The sequence below is a fragment of the Parus major genome, chromosome 15 (genome assembly GCF_001522545.3).
Source record: "Parus major isolate Abel chromosome 15, Parus_major1.1, whole genome shotgun sequence".
Classification (NCBI taxonomy): domain Eukaryota; kingdom Metazoa; phylum Chordata; class Aves; order Passeriformes; family Paridae; genus Parus; species Parus major.
This window is the reverse complement of record NC_031784.1, coordinates 11,571,956-11,589,359: the sequence shown is the minus strand read 5'-3', so window position 1 is coordinate 11,589,359 and position 17,404 is coordinate 11,571,956. Positions and strand designations below refer to the sequence as shown.

Sequence of the window (17,404 nt, the reverse complement as noted above, 5' to 3'; positions counted from 1 at the left end):
CCAGGCATGATGGAGATATAATTTATCCTCATGGAAAAATGAATGAACTTAGATGAATACTTGCAGTTCCTTCTGAGCTCTACTTATTCTATTAATTTTGTGGGTATTGTGGGTTTGGGTTTTGGTGGGGTTGTTAGTTTGGTGTCTTCTAGAGCAGCAAATGACCTCATTACAAGCTGGAGAGAATTGCTGTACAGCCAAACATCTTTTCTTGAAAGTACTGGGGTTCTGATCTGCAAGCATTTATCTCTAAATAGGTGAAGCTGTGAGGGCAGACTCACTTTGAATACATTATATTTTAATGTGTTGTTATAGTTCTGTAGCTCTCTGGCACGTTTTGCTGGTGGAAGATGATGACTGGGATATTCAGAAATCACTGTTAAAGTTGAAATCATTGAAAGGCTACAGATCCAGTGAATGCTGGTGATAGTAGTTTTAAGTCATGTATTTAATGAAAATGGGAGAAAGGAACCAGTAAACTTCTTTTTCCTCGTGGCAGCTGCTAGCACATATCTCCTTCAAGGAGACAAAAGTATTGCTGAGTGGCAACTGCTATTTGCTGGCTGACTTGCTGCTGTCATGTGTGTAAAATGGGCAGCTTCCTTTCTCTTCCTTGTCCTTCCATTCAGCAACATCTTTACTTTCCTTCTGTTAATCCTGTCTTTCCTGTCATCACCCCCTGCCTATTGCTATCTTATAACCCTCCAAAGTGAAAACTTGCATTTGAAGTCTGAAGCATAGGTGCAGATTCTTATTTTCTAAGAGTGAAATAGGAAACAGGAAAACTCAGGAGCTTGCCAGGCACTCAGACTTCCATTACCTGTGCTGTCACTGTATTTACACAGCTAAATGGGCAGTGTTACATAGCAAAACAGATATGCTCTCTGTCCTCCTCTGTGCAGGCTGGATGTATGTAGTCAGTAAAGACCAATTGCAGTAAAAGCAATAGAGTTAGTTCAGAAAGCAGGAAAAGTAGTAAAAAAAAAATAAAAAATCTGAATAAGGTATCTGTTTCCCAAAAAGCAGATTTGGATGTTGTTTAGGAGGTCTTTTTTGCTGTAATATGCCTTTGTTGTGTTGATACTCAATTCCATATTCCTGTGGTGGTATGCAGATGATGTATCCATGGCTATTGCAGTGTTAAAATGTTGTATTGTTGAAGTCTTCATCCATGTCATGTAGTATGTCATGTGTAGTTAGACTAATTGTCCTTTTTTGTGTTTGTCTTTGCCTGATTGCTTTTGCACCAATATTGCCCGTGCTGCCTCTAACCTTTACACAAATCTCTGTTCCCCAGGCATTCTCTTCCTGCTTTTACCTGTCACGGCTTGCTTTTAATAATTGGCAGAACCTGCATGATAAACTCACTGGGAAAGGCTCCTTGCTTCGTGCTGTGGGAGAAGTCTCACTTCATAGTTTGTCGGTCTGTAATTCTGCAAATGTTACAAAGATGCACAGTTTTTGTAAATGGGGGTTCTCAGCATCCTGATGAGACAAAGGTGATCTCTGAGCAACTTCTTGCACCAGGTTGTCACTCATGCTAAACTAAATCAGCTTCTGGGATGGAGTGGATGTTTCTGTGCATAAAAAGAACGTCCACATTGCATTTTGGATGCTCTGAAAATTCTCTCTCTTCAGTGGTTAAAATGAAATCTCTGGGTCTGCAGTGCATGTCCTGCTCTGGCACGTGGTGCTGGATGTTCATGGGGACTGCACACTGGACCACATGAATAATGAATCACACCCAGTTTATTGCAGTGTGCTCCATTTTTACCTTTCCCCAATTTAACCTCTCTCTGATTAGTACAAGTGTCACACTGAGATGTAGTGTGAGATTATGTAAAAAGCATTTGTCCAAATAAGTGGGACATTGGTGAGATACTCTGGTGCTCTGCTCTTGAAGACAGAACTGCAGAACAGGACTGTAAGTTATGGAAACACATTCTGTGTTCAGTGCAGCCAGACAAAACATAGGCTCTCATCTTTGACTCATGTTAAAAGAGAACTCCCTTTAAATTGCTGTCCTTAAATTAACCTACTCTCATGCAAATCTTTGCAATTCTTTTGTTTTTTAATAATGTGCAAGTGTTAGGCTTTTTTATTGGCTTTTTGATGTCTTTTGATGCAGAGCTAAATGTTGTCTTCTGTTATGGGTGGAATCTGTTTGCAGAATGAGAATTCTGTGATACATCATGTTTCTGACTGCAGACCAGTAAAGAAAAAATGCTCATATATTCAAATGCAGAGGGGAGAGATGGTGCCAGGAAGGACAAAGAGAGTCTGTACCTTCACAGCCTGTGAACAACCCACCTTTATAGCATGAGACAAGTTTTTTTTTTTGTTTAGTTATATATAGTTGCTTATTCATAAGCTCTGAACTGTGCAGCAGGATTTTTCTTTTCTGCAAATTGAGTTAGCATATGTATAGAGCTCTGTAGAAAAGCTTTCTCTGCCACTCATTTCTGATTTTTCGACCTGTAACTGATAGTTTATCATGATTCAGATACCTTCTTATAATAACTGGATGCACATTTTCCTTCAGGTGTTTAAGACAGACAAAGATGCCATTCAGAAGTGAGTTGTACCCTCTTGGCTTTCTGACCCTTTTAATTTCTCCTTCATGCAGACGTTTCAGAGGTCTTCTCCATCTTCCTTTTAACTTCCAGAAAGTTTCAAAAGAGGATTTCTGAGCTGCATAACAAATATTTGTCACAGGCAGAACACCTCATTCCCATTTGCACCACGAAGCTGTGCTTCAGCTCCTCTGGGAATAAATTCTGTTCAAATCTGTACCACAGCTGGTACCTGGTCATCACAGTTAGGAGTGAGAGCTCTGTCATTAGAATTGTCTGAGCTCTTCAGGTCACTCACACTGTGACACATCACTCTCCTTGTCCCTTCTCAGTGCTGGAGGGACTCAGTTTTAGCCCTGTTTTCCTGTTAATTATAAAATTAAACAGATATTTAGTCTCTCCAGAGTACTGAGCCCTGTTTTGCTGTTAATTTTAAAATTGACCAGGCATTTAGGCTCTCCAGAGTTCAGCACAGCTTTGTGCTGGTGATGGGTGGCCTGCAGGTGCTGTGCCCAAATGCTGAGGGGGCAGTGACAGTGACATGCCATCGCTGTCTGCTATGCAGGAACAGTGGGGAACAGGGATTTTTGAAGCCAACCCAGTAAACCTATTTCATTCAGGATAAGATTAATGTTAAAATGCTCTTAAGCATGGAATTAAGGCAAATGGGCTGCAGATATTTTTTCTAACATCTGTGACAGATGTGTTTCAGTAATGATAATGATTTAATCATCCATGTGACTGACAGGACCTCCATGTGATGCAGTAAAGGTTTGGCAGTACAGATGAATATACAAGTTCTTTCTTCCCAATGACATCTTTCTGATAATAATTACTATTTTTTTACTAATGTCTTGGAAAGTTAACAAGATTCTTCTGTTGACCTTTTCAAATCTCCTGTCCAAAGCTGCTCTTTTTCACCCATTGACAGAGTAGGGGATGTAATCTGACATGGATTTGAAATGAAATGGCACAAGTTGAGGACATTATGGGAAATAAGGTAAATAAAATTTTGCTTTCAAGTGCCATTTTCTGAAATTTTTAGAGATAAGCATAAAATATTTAACTTTACATCAATAGAGATTTCAGCTCGTCAGGTTGTTTGAAATCTTCCTAAAACTTAGGAATGATGCAATGAAGTAATGAAACAAAACATAATAATACCAAGGAGAAACATCTACTATCAGATCATAATTTTCATAGGAACATTGTTACAGTTACTTATGCACAATTTAGTCAAACTTTCTCCCTAGTCTCTTCATTTCCGCTACAGATAATAATTTTGGGACATTAATACCCAGCTGTATTTTTATCTTAGCTTTTGAAGTAAGGAGGGATCTCAAAAGAATATTTAGTCCTTGATTTACCAATCTCTTACAACAAGGGACCACCCCAGAGTTTTGGAAAAGCTTGCCTTACTGCTATTGCTGGGTGTGGAAACTAAGAAAACAGATAAACAAAGCACAAAAACCAGTAACTTTTTAACTCTTAAATTACACTGGTTTGCATTAAATTGTCTCTAATTATAGCAGAAATGATTAAAAAGCACTGATGTTCTCCATGGATTTGTGCCATTCAAAAGGGCAGGTGTTGCTAGCAGTTGGGAATTTGGAATTCATTCTGGTGCCTCATGCACTGCAGTCTTTGTAGGTTGAGTAACAGTAATGACTGCCTCAACTGCAGTCAGCTCTTCCCAGATAAAGGAAAAGCTTCATAGCACAACAAATATGTGCTGTGTGTCCATCTAGTATATTTATATTTATAAAAAAGAGCTGTATTATGCTAGAAGTGAATAGTAATTTCATATATACAAAATTTGCCAGTTTTTTTCTTTTTAGAAAACCAGAGTTAGGATGTGAATTGGTGCAGTTGCCAGAAGTTCTGCATTGCATACTGCAGTATTTAGGTATTGTTAAAACCTTTTATTATATCAAGGAACATCTTGGGTAACCTAACAAATGATGGCTGTTTGTCTGCCTCTCTTTGATAGCCTACAGTGATTTTATAGGTTCACTGTGCTATTTTCTAACTGTATGTAGCAGTTAAGATAGAGGGGGGAAAAAAAAGTCAATTTTCTTGCTGCAATTAAAACCCATTGCCTTTTGCACTGTACCTAATGAATAATGAACAGCAATTATTGTATTTTTATTTTGGTTAATCATATGTATTTGGAAATTCTCCCTCATCTTTTTTAAGATAAGTCCAATTCTCCTGGTAATTTTCATATGTCACCTCATTAATCTCTCACTTTTTATCCTCTCCTCTGAATTAATTTTCCTTATTTCAGTGTCTTTTTTCAAATGTGGGTCCCAAATACAGACACCATAATTAAGTTTAATTTTCATCAGTGCTCAGTAGAACAGGAAGACTCTCATATATTTTTTCTGTGAAGTTGCTGATTACAAATTCAAGAGCACTGCTTTGCTGAGGTGTGCTTGGAGTAGCCTGACATTTTGGCCAGTTCTGGTTTGAGAATCACAAATTCTTCCCAGGCACGTGGGAATTTGTGTGTTGGGATCCACTCCCACATTTTCTGCTCCTGATCACGTTACCTTGTAGGTGCTTGGAGAAAGATTGATTTATTTATGCTCAAATAATTCTGTGGAAAAGGATGAAAGCTTTGACCTTTCATCCTTTGTAAAGATAAGTACTACACTTTGTTTTACATTCCCTGGGACTTTACCCATCCTCTGTGATTTCTGAGAAATTAATACTAATAACTGGTGGCTGATGCTAATTTCTGGAATACTCCAGGGTTTTCCATGTGGCTCACTTAGTTTGAAAGCATCTGCTGCATTCAAGGAATATCTAATTTAATAGAAAGTTGTCTCATCTTCCTCCGGTTTCCAGTGATTAGAGAGCCCAATGTTAATACCATTATTTTTTAAATAGAGTTAATGTATTGAAAGAAAAGGAGAATAAACATCCCTACCTAGACCCACCCTCATTTAAGCAGAAATTTCAAATTAAAACAGCTAGCTAATTGTAGGGAGGTATTTACATTTGTTCCCATAAGGAAAAGCTCATGCATACATTTGAAATTTAATGTGTTGAATCATTGTCTATCTTTGCATGATGAAAAATTATTGTAATTTCCCAGTGATCTGATCTCACCCAGGCACTTGGTCTGGCACTTCTTGATTTACATTCTAATGCTTCATCTGTCATAACCCACACATCAGAACTGACCTGCAGGCTTGTGGCAACATCTGGAAATTTGCAATTTTTTTTTCCCCCTAGATGAGTAATTCAGCCTCTTTGCCACAGATACAGAAACTTATTTTAAAAAAATATCAAGGGAGCTACTGTAAATGGTTTTCCTGATGTTAACTGGGAGTTCAATAGTATCGATTTGTACCACAGAAAGTTATTAAAGCTTTATAAATGAGTCATTTAAAGCTTGACTGACCTCTCTTCAGAATCTTTCTCTTCCCATTCTTTATAATTATATTCTTTCTGTATAAAACTTGTCATCATTAACCAACTTATATAGCTTCCAATTAGGAAGCAAATACTGTTCCCCCGTTCTTTTTCAAGATATAGTTTTATTAAGATCTGCTCACTGAAAGGGAAGGTTTTCTTTGTGTGGTAGTGAAAAGGCTACAGAGTGCATCAAATTTGGTTTAAATTCATTGGAATCCTAATAAGCAGAACCTGATCTGCAAGCTGAAGGTTTGCAGAGGGATTTATCTTGATAAAATAAATTGATAGGAGCCCCTTAGCTCTCTCCCGAACAAGTGCGATTCAGACGGAACAGAAGAAATTCAATTAAATTATCCACTCATCTCAAAGCAAGGGCTTTTGCTTTGTTAATTTTCTTTCTTGATCTTATCAATAAAATTAATGAATCAGAATGCAGTGGAACTACCTAGACAATGGATGTAACCCCCTCTTGGTTATGCTATTTCTGTATAGAATCATGGAATGGTTTGGGTTGGGATGGACCTTTAAAGATCATCTAGTCCCACAGCCCTGCAATGAGCAGGGACACTTAACTAGATCACAGAATCAAGTATCAGTATCTTAAGAAGAAATTGGAAATAATTCTTGTGGACTCCAGATTTAAAGGGAATTGCCTGTATTGGAATTTTATATTCAACACCAAATTATGTCGGCACAATATGGAAAAATGCCAGTTTCCCATCTCAGTGGGAATGTGCAGGCCTCTTTCTGTCAGAGAGGCTAAGCTGTGTTCTTTAGTCATGCAGGGTTGCCTCTGATAACCCTCAATGTAAAGAACTTGGGTTATATCTGGCAGGTTTCAGACATGAGTGGGAGGTTTTCACTTGCCTGTTCTGAGGTGTGTTTTATCCCCCATGATAAAGTCACGATGCCGTTCCTGTGCAGATGAACAGCTCGGTTGTGACTGTACTGTAGTCAGCAGCCACTGCTCCACTCTGTCAAGGTAAAGTCACTTCTCTTCTTCTGTCTGCTGCCTTGAAGTCCAGTTTCCCTGTCTGTGTTAGGCCTAGTTCTTTGATGTGTTGTTTATTTGCCGTATCAAATTGCCTTTCAGAAGGTTTGTTGAGTAGCATCTTACACCTGCAGAATAGTTGGCATCAGAGATCACTCCTGTAAGTCTTTGCCCTCTAATTGTGCCTCTATTTTTTTACCAGTGTTGTTCTTCATGGTCTTCTCTTGTCAATTGAACTTTGCTTGTGTCAGGTTCAAAATTACACTGGGTGCTTTTCAAGATAAATGGTACAGTAAACCTGGGAAATTTTACAGGGCCATACTAGCTGAAATGTTGTGTCCCCAGTCTAACTGCTCTTGAAAGTTGAGCTTTATCGCTTGTGAATCGAATTCCAGGATTATATTCTAGGAAGAAATGTGAGAATGAAATACCTTTCCTTGGTGGTGGCTAGGGATCCTATATGGCAGTTGTAAGAGTTTGCAGAGTGGCTGCAGTTCTGTGTTGCTGTTAGCAAGAGACAAGTAACAGCTTGAAAAGTATGAAGTGGTGCATTCCTTCTTTATCTCTTTCTGCAGAGAGGAGTCAGGATAGCACTGGAGCAGTGCTGTCTGACTCCAGTTCCACACAGGATATGTTTAATGAGCCTGCCAGCTCTCAAGACAGCCTGAAGAAAACTTACACAGAGAAGAGGATTTCTGCTACCTGTGCTGATACACTGATGCTCAGCAAAGAGACCCTGGGATCTGCAGAGGAAAAGGGTATGCCTGATTTAATAGATAATGTCAGCTGCAATAGTCTCATTAAAATGTTTCTCCTGCCTTGCAGATGCACTGAAATATGCTGCACTGTGACTAAGAATTTTAGCAAGGTATCATTGCTGCCTGTATGTGTGTAGCTTAAATTTGGAACTGTGCCTCACTTATGTGGCCACCAATCCCATTTGTCCTCTCTGTTAAATCTTACAAAGAAAAAATAATAAAGAGAAACAGCTGTCTTTGGTGGCCCTTTGACTGACTTGCCTTCTTTTAGGTTATTATTTGCTTTTTCTTCAGTGTTACATACTTTTAAATAATTTAAAGAGTAGTTATTTGAATATAGTCTCAAACAAGACTTTTTTTCTTTTCCCAGGAATAGATGCCCTTTTTGTTCTGTCCCAGTAGCAGCTTAATATTCAGTACAGAGAAGAGCAGAGGTAGTAGAATTTAGATGCTTTATTCCACTGTATACTTGATTCCAGTGGAGAATTGCTCTCTACCAGATTTTTCCATATATAATAGTACTAAGTGTTCTGTATTCCACAGGAAAAATGGTTTTGAAATCCATTAGCTGGAATTTCCCTTTGTGTGATGTTTGTACAGTTGGATGTGGCAGTAGATAAAGAGGCTGGACTTCAACAGGGAAAGACAAACAAAACCAATGTGTAAATTTTGTCCACCTTTCCAGGCAGTGGCTTTTTGTGGGATGTTAAATCTTCTTTGCCAGTTGACACTTTCCTGGTTTCAGAGATCCAGAGATGGTGCTGTGTGGATAGTCCTGAATCACTTCCCTGATCTCACTAGGAACAAGTGCCAAGCAGTTATCTCTTTGTTTGCACACTTGGGTTACCTTGGTTTCTTGTTTTTGAAAATATTTTGCTTCAGTCTTGCCTAAGCAGGGAAGCCTGTGGTGGTGCTTGCATTAAAGTGCTGAAATAGATACCAGTTCCTAGTTTTGTGAAGTAATACTTCCATAATCACTAAGTCCAGTAGTCTTTTGGCTACTAGACTGAAAACATGGCTCTTTTTCAAAAGGCTTGCAGTGAGTTGTGTTGTTGTCATCATTTGTCTGTCAGAAAAACCATCAAATGCATTCTAAAATTACTGGTGTTTATTAGAACAGATGTAGTTCCATAAAGCCACCTGTATGCTAAAACTATAATGCACATAGACATCAGGCAAGCACATTTTGAAATATGTGAGTTCTTAGAACCTGTTTGACTCAAAAGTTCAGCCTTATCAGAGAAAAAGTTATGGAGCAGCTTTTTATTTGAGGATGAAGTACATTTTAATGTATCTCTCTGCTGTGAGATAAGATCTAATGTAAGAAGCTCTTTATCCTAGCAAAGACAAAGGCATGCTAAACTTGCATGACTAAAAATCAAAGTTAAAGAAATTAATCTGCATGTAGCATGTGTTTTTCCAGCAATAATTGTTAGCTAGCAGGAAATGTGGAAGCTGCCACTGTAACAAATTGCCTCCTGAGGTAAGATTTGGTGTCCTTCAACAAAAGATGGGTCAATTGAATTATAAGTTACTGAGTTAATCACAAAAATATTTACAAGGAACTGTAGGTCCTACATCATGCAGACTACCAGGTGAGCTGCTGCTGATCATTCTGCCTGAGCCCATTTTGTGTTCTGGGATTGTGTTCTGCTAGGCAGATTATTAAGAATAATACATTTCACTTGGGAGGGTGGCTTTAATTTTCTGGTTTTTCTTTTCTTTGCAATAAAATGTTACTGAATTTACTCTTTTATTGTGGCTTTCTTCTCTCCTTCTCAATCTTCCAAGAGTACATAAAACCCTGCATTGTGTAAGGTGTGCTGAATTCATAATATTGTTCAGGATAAAACCCAAAAGAAGACAATGGAGGTAGCACTGTGTGTCTCTGTCAATGAGTTGCAGATTACTTATTCAACAAACATAATGAATAGTCATAAATTTTTTTTCAATATTTCTGTCTATGCTTTAATGAAGAAAAGGATTACCTTTTGTCCTATTGAATTTTTATCATTTTCTATATGTCACGTGCCATTTGGAAATGGCAATTTCAGTGTCACATTTCTCTTACTGTTGCAGCTGCAGGGAAGTCAGAGGAGCTTCTGGAGAGCTCAGAATCTTATGATCCTGCTGAGCCCACTGGCCAAAAGCTGCTGGTGGATCCTCAGTGTGCTTCTGGCAACCCTCTCAAAGCTGCCATCCCCCCAGCCTCACAGTGGGACTGCAAGAAGAAAGCTGAGCCTTGTGGAGAGGATGGATCTGAATTTCCTCACGGCCTCCCCGCAGACCTGGAGGAGCAGCGCAAGTTCCTGACGGAGCAGTGCATCTCCTCCTTCTGCCTGTGCCTCAGCCGCTTCCCCCAGCACTACAAGAGCCTCTACAGGCTGGCCTACCTGTACACCTACAGCAAAACCCACAAGGTGAGCTCTGAGCACAGGCAAAGCAGCTCTGCTGCCACTGGCACTGCTGCAGAAGCCTCAGGGTTAAAAGGCAGCTTGTTCATGCAGTTTGGAATGAGGGTACACTCTGGGGAGTCTTCAGCTCCTGGATTGTCTGACTCGTGTGTGAGGTCAGTTAAGGAGAAAATTTCTTTTTTTATTACTGAACTAAGTAATTTTCTGTCATTCAGCAGAGAATTACATTTTAGATCTGTCACATAAATTAAGATGTTCTCATAAAAATGACAGCAATTATTTATTTTACTGAATAAGCGGACTGAAAAGTGATTTGGAGCAGAAATTAATCAGTATTGTGTAAACACATCATGTGACACAGATAAACTTTCTGGGTATCCTGGTCCTTTGTTGGTAAAATGTGTAGCAGTAGTACATTGAAATGATCAGAGATATTTTACTAATTGTCATAATCAAGGTTTGACCTCACAGATTTTATATTTGGAAGTCTTGTATTAGATCATATGCTGCTCTGCATGGCTTCCTGAATTTTCTTCCTCCCCAGTACTGAAGCTTATGTGAACAACAGGGAAGGGAAACAAATTGTATCCTTGGCTTCAAAGTAGAAAACATCACCAGTGTCACTGCAAAGTGAGCACAAGCAAATCTTACCAACCTACTGGAAGGTGATGAATATTCCATTTGTCTGTAGAGTGATTATCCAGAAAAATATCACTCTTTTTTTACAGAGAGCCTGTTTTGAAAACATTCTTACGCTGTTTGTATGTAACAGTTGTTAATTTTTCCATGGAGCTAATCATGAATAGGAGCCATAGATTCCTGCAATCTGTCATTACTGTTGCTGACATGATTTTGTATCAACATTCAACAAAAAAAGCTGCCTGTTTTCAATTTATTGGTTCAAATAGCATGTCCTTGCCTGAGGAACTTTTGCAAAATATTTTCTTCTATTATTTTTCCCTGATGAAGCTTTCTCTTTTGCTTTTTATATCTCCCTCCTTATATAAATATCAACTCAGTGATGGATTTCTATGTGAAATACACATTGTTGTCTAAATCTGTTTCCTCTTGGAACTCAGAAAAATGGAATCCTGCCTGTTTGAGCCTTGTAGTTACCAGGCTGGCTTCAATGGGCATTTTTGGGTTTTAATGTCCTTTTTTATTACTTTTCTGCATAATGAACTGCCACTTGACACGGCAAAACCCAAAAAATCCTCTTTTTGATATATGTGCACTATGTATTTTCACATGGATTTTACATTTTCTTTCTTTAATGACTCATTCAGGTTCTTTTGTAGAGCACTGTCCAATGTCTGTGTTTTAATGGCACATTACTGTGTCTTTAGTGGAAGTTATACTCCTGCACAAACTTAAAACACAAAATGGATCTAAGCATTGTTAGCAATAACTGGAGTAAGAATTATGCTTATATTTACTCATGATAAGTCTGATTTTAAAAAGGAGATGATTTGTGTTGTTGGGGGGCAGAGTGGTAAATTTTAGAAAACTGAGATTAATTTTTAAATGCTTATAACCATCTTGGAAAATTCAGCATTTATGTTCCAACGCCAGGAATTTGCATGAAGAATTTAGACTGATGGCCAAAATTCATGGTTGGCTGGGAAAGGAGAGGATTGGCAGGTCTCCACAGTGCATAGAAAAACAAGTTTTCCATATGCAATCTGTTTTCTCCCATTTCACAGTTTTCCTGGTTTTGCTTTTGTGAAATTAGCAAAGATAGTTGTTGAGTGCTTTTTAAATGTCTTTTCAAACTCTTTGAACATTTTGTTTGGTTACATTTTCTGGTTGGTTTTTTTTTTCCCCTGCAAAATCCAGCTTAATATTTGGAGTCTATTTTTCTTTGTTTTAGTCTGTTATGAGAACAAATTTATACATAGCTGTTTTTAGTTGGAGTAAATGCAGGGAAGTATGGATGAATTTTCAGAAGATACTTCATTGCCAGTTCAGACAGTAGTTTTAGTTTCCCATTAACGTTGTCTTAAAGTCAAGTCTTGATCCTTTGTGATTTTTACCTCCACAGTGAATGTTGGCACAGTTTGGAAGGAGAAGTTAGGACTTGGCAAGACACTGTCAGTGTAACTTTGTGGAAAGTATTTGCCTTATGGTCCTTAAGGACCATGTGGAACTGGTCTGATAAACCAGCAGGTGGTCAGGAAATAAAAATATTTACTTACATGCTTTTTGTAATCTCAAAATAAAAAGTGCTCTGTAAATCCTGGAAGAATCTGCTCACAAAGACTCTGTGAGTTAAATTTGTATGTTCTATGTCTGTTATTAGCAGAGCACTTAATGGGGAAATGAATGTTGGGTGTGACATGAGGTCAGTGACATGACAAGTTACTCAAACCAGGCATTATACATGCATGTAAAAATTCCAAGATTATATGTATGTAGGCTTAATATATACTTAGATACAGACACAATCTAGGAGCATAATAGATGTAACCACTTCAAGTAGAAACAGTTTGATAATAACAGTTCATCTAAAAGGCCACCCTTTAAATCAGTAGTCTTTTTATTTTGCTTTTATTTGATGCAGGAGTAGGAGGAGGTTTTTGAGACAAAGTCTTCTAATGGACTGTAAATGAAGTCAGAGGGAAGGATTAAATTATACTGCTGGAGTGTTCTGTTCACCTCTCAGAAACACTTTGTGGACTTTCCAATTTAGGTAAAGGTGCTTCTGACACCATTGAGTTCAGGGGTATCCATCCCAGGTGACTCAGAGTTCCACTTGGTTGACCCAGAGAGATTTTCTTTTTCTACTTCAGCTTTTTTTGCAAGTTGCTGTACCCTGTCAGTCATCTTGTCTTTGAATCTTGGGGTGATAAAGATGTGGGAGGCAACAACTGAACTGGAAAGAGTATTTCATAATGGCCCTGAGTCAGACAGCCAAATCCAGCATTTCAGACTGGCAAGCAGTGTGCCAAGAGGAATAAATCCTTTTTGCTGTGTCCTGGATCCCTTCACCCACTCCTAATAACTTCATCAGCTGAAAATCAAGCAGAGCAGACTCTGTGAAATCTAATGAGTTGAGACCTGCTCAGGCATATTTACTGGGAATAAGTGATCATGCTGATTTAAGGAGAAGGGTAGTGGAAAATCTGTAACTATGTCTTTTATTCCTATTAGCTTTGATTGTGTGAAGTTACCGTGTAATTGCCCCATTTGTCTGAATGATCTTTTCTCCTCCTAGCTGGGTTTCTGCCATCATCTTGTTCAATAAAAGCCTGTGAATTATGTGTACCAAACTCATGCCTGTGGATGGTCAGTGTAATGTGCACAGCACATCCCAGCACCAGAGCATGACACTACAATTAATGATACAATTAATGATCTCTTCACCTTTTCCTTGTAAAACTTCCATTTGGGAATACACCCCCAGCTAACGTTTCTTTAGACTGGGATTTTCAGTTTAAGCTTTGTGGTGGGATTGAAACTTTCTTAAGGGTTTTGTTTTCCTTGAATTTTTATGTGATAATTTTAACTGTAAGATTGAGATTACCACACTTCAGGCAACTTTTGCTTCATTTTCACACTTGGAATTAACTTACATTTCTGATGACTGTGATTAGCACAAAATAAAGCATTTTATGTGCCTGGATCTTGGATGTTCCAATAGGCTTATTTTTGTTGGATTCTGATTTGGTTCAAAACAAGATAACTTTCATGGAAGACCAGATTTTTGTAGGTTCTCTTGTGTTGTATTTTCTTCTGTATGTACTTCCAAGTATTTTTCAGGATTAGGTTAACAGGATTACAGAAACACATATTACAAAAGAAGTTATGTAGAAAAAAGTTAGTATGCAGCTGAGTTTACACCCTCTGCTTTCTTCAGTCTTAATTAAATTTGACACTCAGTGATAATAATTAAATTTACTGATTCCCATGACCAGGCAGAAAGTACCTTGTGATATTTATGAGTGAATATGTATTTGTTCCATACCAAAACAAAGCAGTCCAAATCCCCTTGATTATGCTGCACTATAATCATGAAGGTCCTCTGTAAGTACCTCTATCAGCTCTCAGAATGAGGGAATTTTGACACCCATAAATATCTGGTTGTTATTGCCAGCATTCAGCTCTCTTGCACATGAATCCATAATCAGCATTTTGCTGGAGGGGATGCTCCAGTTCTGGTAAGACACTGAAGATTTTTGCATTATTATTGTCATTAGCACAAAGGCAGTGACGATTGAGCAGAGCTTTTACTGTTTCACCAGGGTCTCATAAACAAAAATAATCTGGAGCACAGGAATAAGAACTTTGCTAATAACCTCCCACCCCAACACACACACACACATACACAAAAAAAGGATATTACAACTGGAATATGCCTCTTGGATGGACATGACTTAATCACATTTATGACTCACAGAAGTGTATTTCCAGTCCACAGAACAAAAGCCAGAGTGCAACATTCTCATTTGTCTTTATGAACCAAACATCTCCCTCTTTCTTTCACGTCCTCTGTTGTGAAGTTTTCTGTACAAAAGCTGGTCAAATGTGACTCAAATGCCACTTCTGAACCCTGAAATAAAAAATGAAATAAAGCAAAGCTTCCATCAGTGAAATCTCCCAATTAATAATTGTCCCATCTGTTGGTAACATTCTGCCTGGAGCCAACAGCTGTCCCTAGTTCTCAGCTACACAAGAGAGGTTCATTGAACTCTTAGAGGGATAGTGCTTTTATCAATTTTGGGTCGTCATCTATCGTTTAGTCCCCTGCTGATACTTTCTTGTTAATTCACTGAGCGCTATGAACCAAGTTTGATGACAGACATGGAATTTCCAGGGAGGTTAAGTGAACTTGAATGGAGGGCAATGGCTGAGTAGGACTAAAATGTGTAAATTCAGCACCCCATTAAAAGAAGGCTGAGGGCTGAGGCCTGAGCTCTGGCAGGTATTCCCTGCAGGGGGGTGGCCAGAGGGAAGAGCTGGGAGTGCTTCCAGACAGCGTGTGGGGAGAACAAACACTGTCGCAACAACAAGTTTGTGGAGAGCAAGAAAAGACACTGCAGGTTAACAACTAAAAGTGTGCTTTGTTTTGTATTTTTTTCATCCTCTGCCCACAACTCACCTGGCTGTTGTTGTCCACAGAACCTGCAGTGGGCACGGGACGTGCTGCTGGGCAGCGGGGTGCCCTGGCAGCAGCTGAAGCACATGCCTGCACAGGGCCTCTTCTGCGAGAGGAACAAGACCAATTTCTTCAACGTAAGTTTACAGAGCTGATAAACACAGCACGCCTTCTCAGCCAGCCCTGCAACACCTGCTTCTCATTCCAAAGGCTGTGCAAAGGGATGGGGAGGTGAAATGCCACACAGACACGTTAAACGAGCCATGAGCTGCTAAAGGAAAGGAGAATTGCAGAGATGTTTACTGGGTGAACGGTTCTCTCTTGAAGGGAGCCACACTAGAAGGATTATTTCTGGTGAGCTTGAAAACATGGGGAGAGAAGCACCAACATTTTTTTTCAGTTATGCATCATTTATCCTATGCTTGATGACTGAGCCCTCTAAAAATTCTAATTTGGTTCATCTTAGTTATCCTCTTGTTTATTGTTTCTCAACTCCACCTGCATTTCTCATGATGGAAAAATAGTGCTATTTGCTCTAAGAGATCCCTGAGTTGGAAGGAGCTTTCTTGTGTTCTGCTCTCTGTAGCATGGCTCAGCAGAAAGAGGCTCCAAGTCTCACAGCAAGGCAGCAGCACTGTCACAGAGACTGTCCCTGTGTCTCTCACTGATGTGGGACACAGAAAGCTTCTGAGACTCACATGGGTATTTATCTGTCAGATTCCCTGCTGTGATTGCCACTTACACACTGCTGCTGTCTTTGGTATCTTTGGTTTTTCTGTGGTATGTCCCAGGGTTTTTGCCTTTTGTTCTGTGATAGGGTTCTTTAGCAGGTCTGATTTACAGTGTGTGGTGAGAGCCTGGAGATGCTGTGCTTGTCATTCTGGGCTGAGCACAGTCCAGATCTGCTATGTGGTTCCCTGTGATGGAAGTGACAATATTTTGTGTCTCTGCTTCCCCATCCAGTACTTGTGTTTTAATATTGGAATTGTGAAATTTATTTTAGCTTTGTATCTGTTAACATCTGCTTTCATTTTTGCTGTATGTTGTGTTAATTAGCACCTCTGCAAACCTCTTTTAAGTACAAGGCAAATGCTCTTCTCTGGTTATAGTCCCTCAGATGGGTTGAACAATTAAGGAATACTGACAGTGGTTCAAAATTGATTCATGGATCAGTCTGCAAAAAGGGTTTCTATATCACTACATCTTTCTGGGGAGAAGTTTTGATTAACAAGTACTGTCAGCCAGCAACTAAATACCATGCACCCATCTGATCACTCCCCTCCCATACCCTCCATGGGACGGGGAGGAGAATCAGAAAAAAGGTAAAGCCCATGGACTAAGATCAGTTAAAAAATTGAAATAAAAAATAATAATAATAATGAAAAGGGAGGTAAGAAATAGAGAAGAATAAAAACCAGGAAAAACCAGTGATGCATAGTCCAGCTGCTCAGTAGCTGCTGACTGGTGTAGCAGTTCCCCAGCAGCTCCTGACCAGCTCCCCCCAGTTTCTGTACTGGTTTATATACACACCTCTGTTCCACAGCCTGGCCAGTCCCAGTCAGCTCTCCTGGCCCTGCTCCCTCCCAGCTTCCTCCTCACTGGCAGAGCCTGGGAAACTGATTTAGAGTAAGCACTGCTTAGCAACAACTACAACATCAGTGTGTTATCAACATTATTCTCACACTGAATCCAAAACACAGCGCTGTACCAGCTACTGGGAATAGAATTAACTCTGTCCCAGCTGAAAGCAGGGCACAGCCTGATGGGCACACTAAACAGTGCTCACCTGATGGCTGCATGGCTTTCTGCTCATTTCCCTGCACTGTCTGCCAGTTTTTCCCTACTAAAGTCCTGCTGTGATTAGCCCCTCACACTGCTGAATGCTTGGACTTGGATTCACATAGTGTAAGTATTCTTGTGGAAATTAAAGGAATTATTCAACGTGCTTCAAGCCAAGTGTGAACTTTGCATGATCAAGGCTGACTTGTTCATCACTGCAGGGTTAAGTGTCAAAAGTATTCTGTTTTAATGTATGAGGAAGATGAGCAGTAGGGAACTGAGAGGTATGTATAAGGGAGTGTTTCTACTTGAAAATGTGAATTACCACATTAAGAGAGATCAGTGGTTGACCTAAATCGTGTCTAGTTTTT

General features: G+C 39.3%; 1 protein-coding gene across 3 annotated transcripts in view; it reads left to right on the top strand.

Annotated features, from left to right (window-relative positions):
• The window catches only part of CABIN1 (calcineurin binding protein 1), a 105,080-nt gene that overhangs the window by 30,788 nt on the left and 56,888 nt on the right, over window positions 1-17,404 (top strand). For all 3 annotated transcript variants that reach the window (XM_015643769.2, XM_015643770.2, XM_015643768.2), the window contains exons 28-30: window positions 7,563-7,745; window positions 9,825-10,165; window positions 15,278-15,391. In XM_015643769.2, coding sequence (XP_015499255.1) covers window positions 7,563-7,745; window positions 9,825-10,165; window positions 15,278-15,391 — 638 coding nt within the window. The remainder of the gene's footprint in view (window positions 1-7,562; window positions 7,746-9,824; window positions 10,166-15,277; window positions 15,392-17,404) is intronic.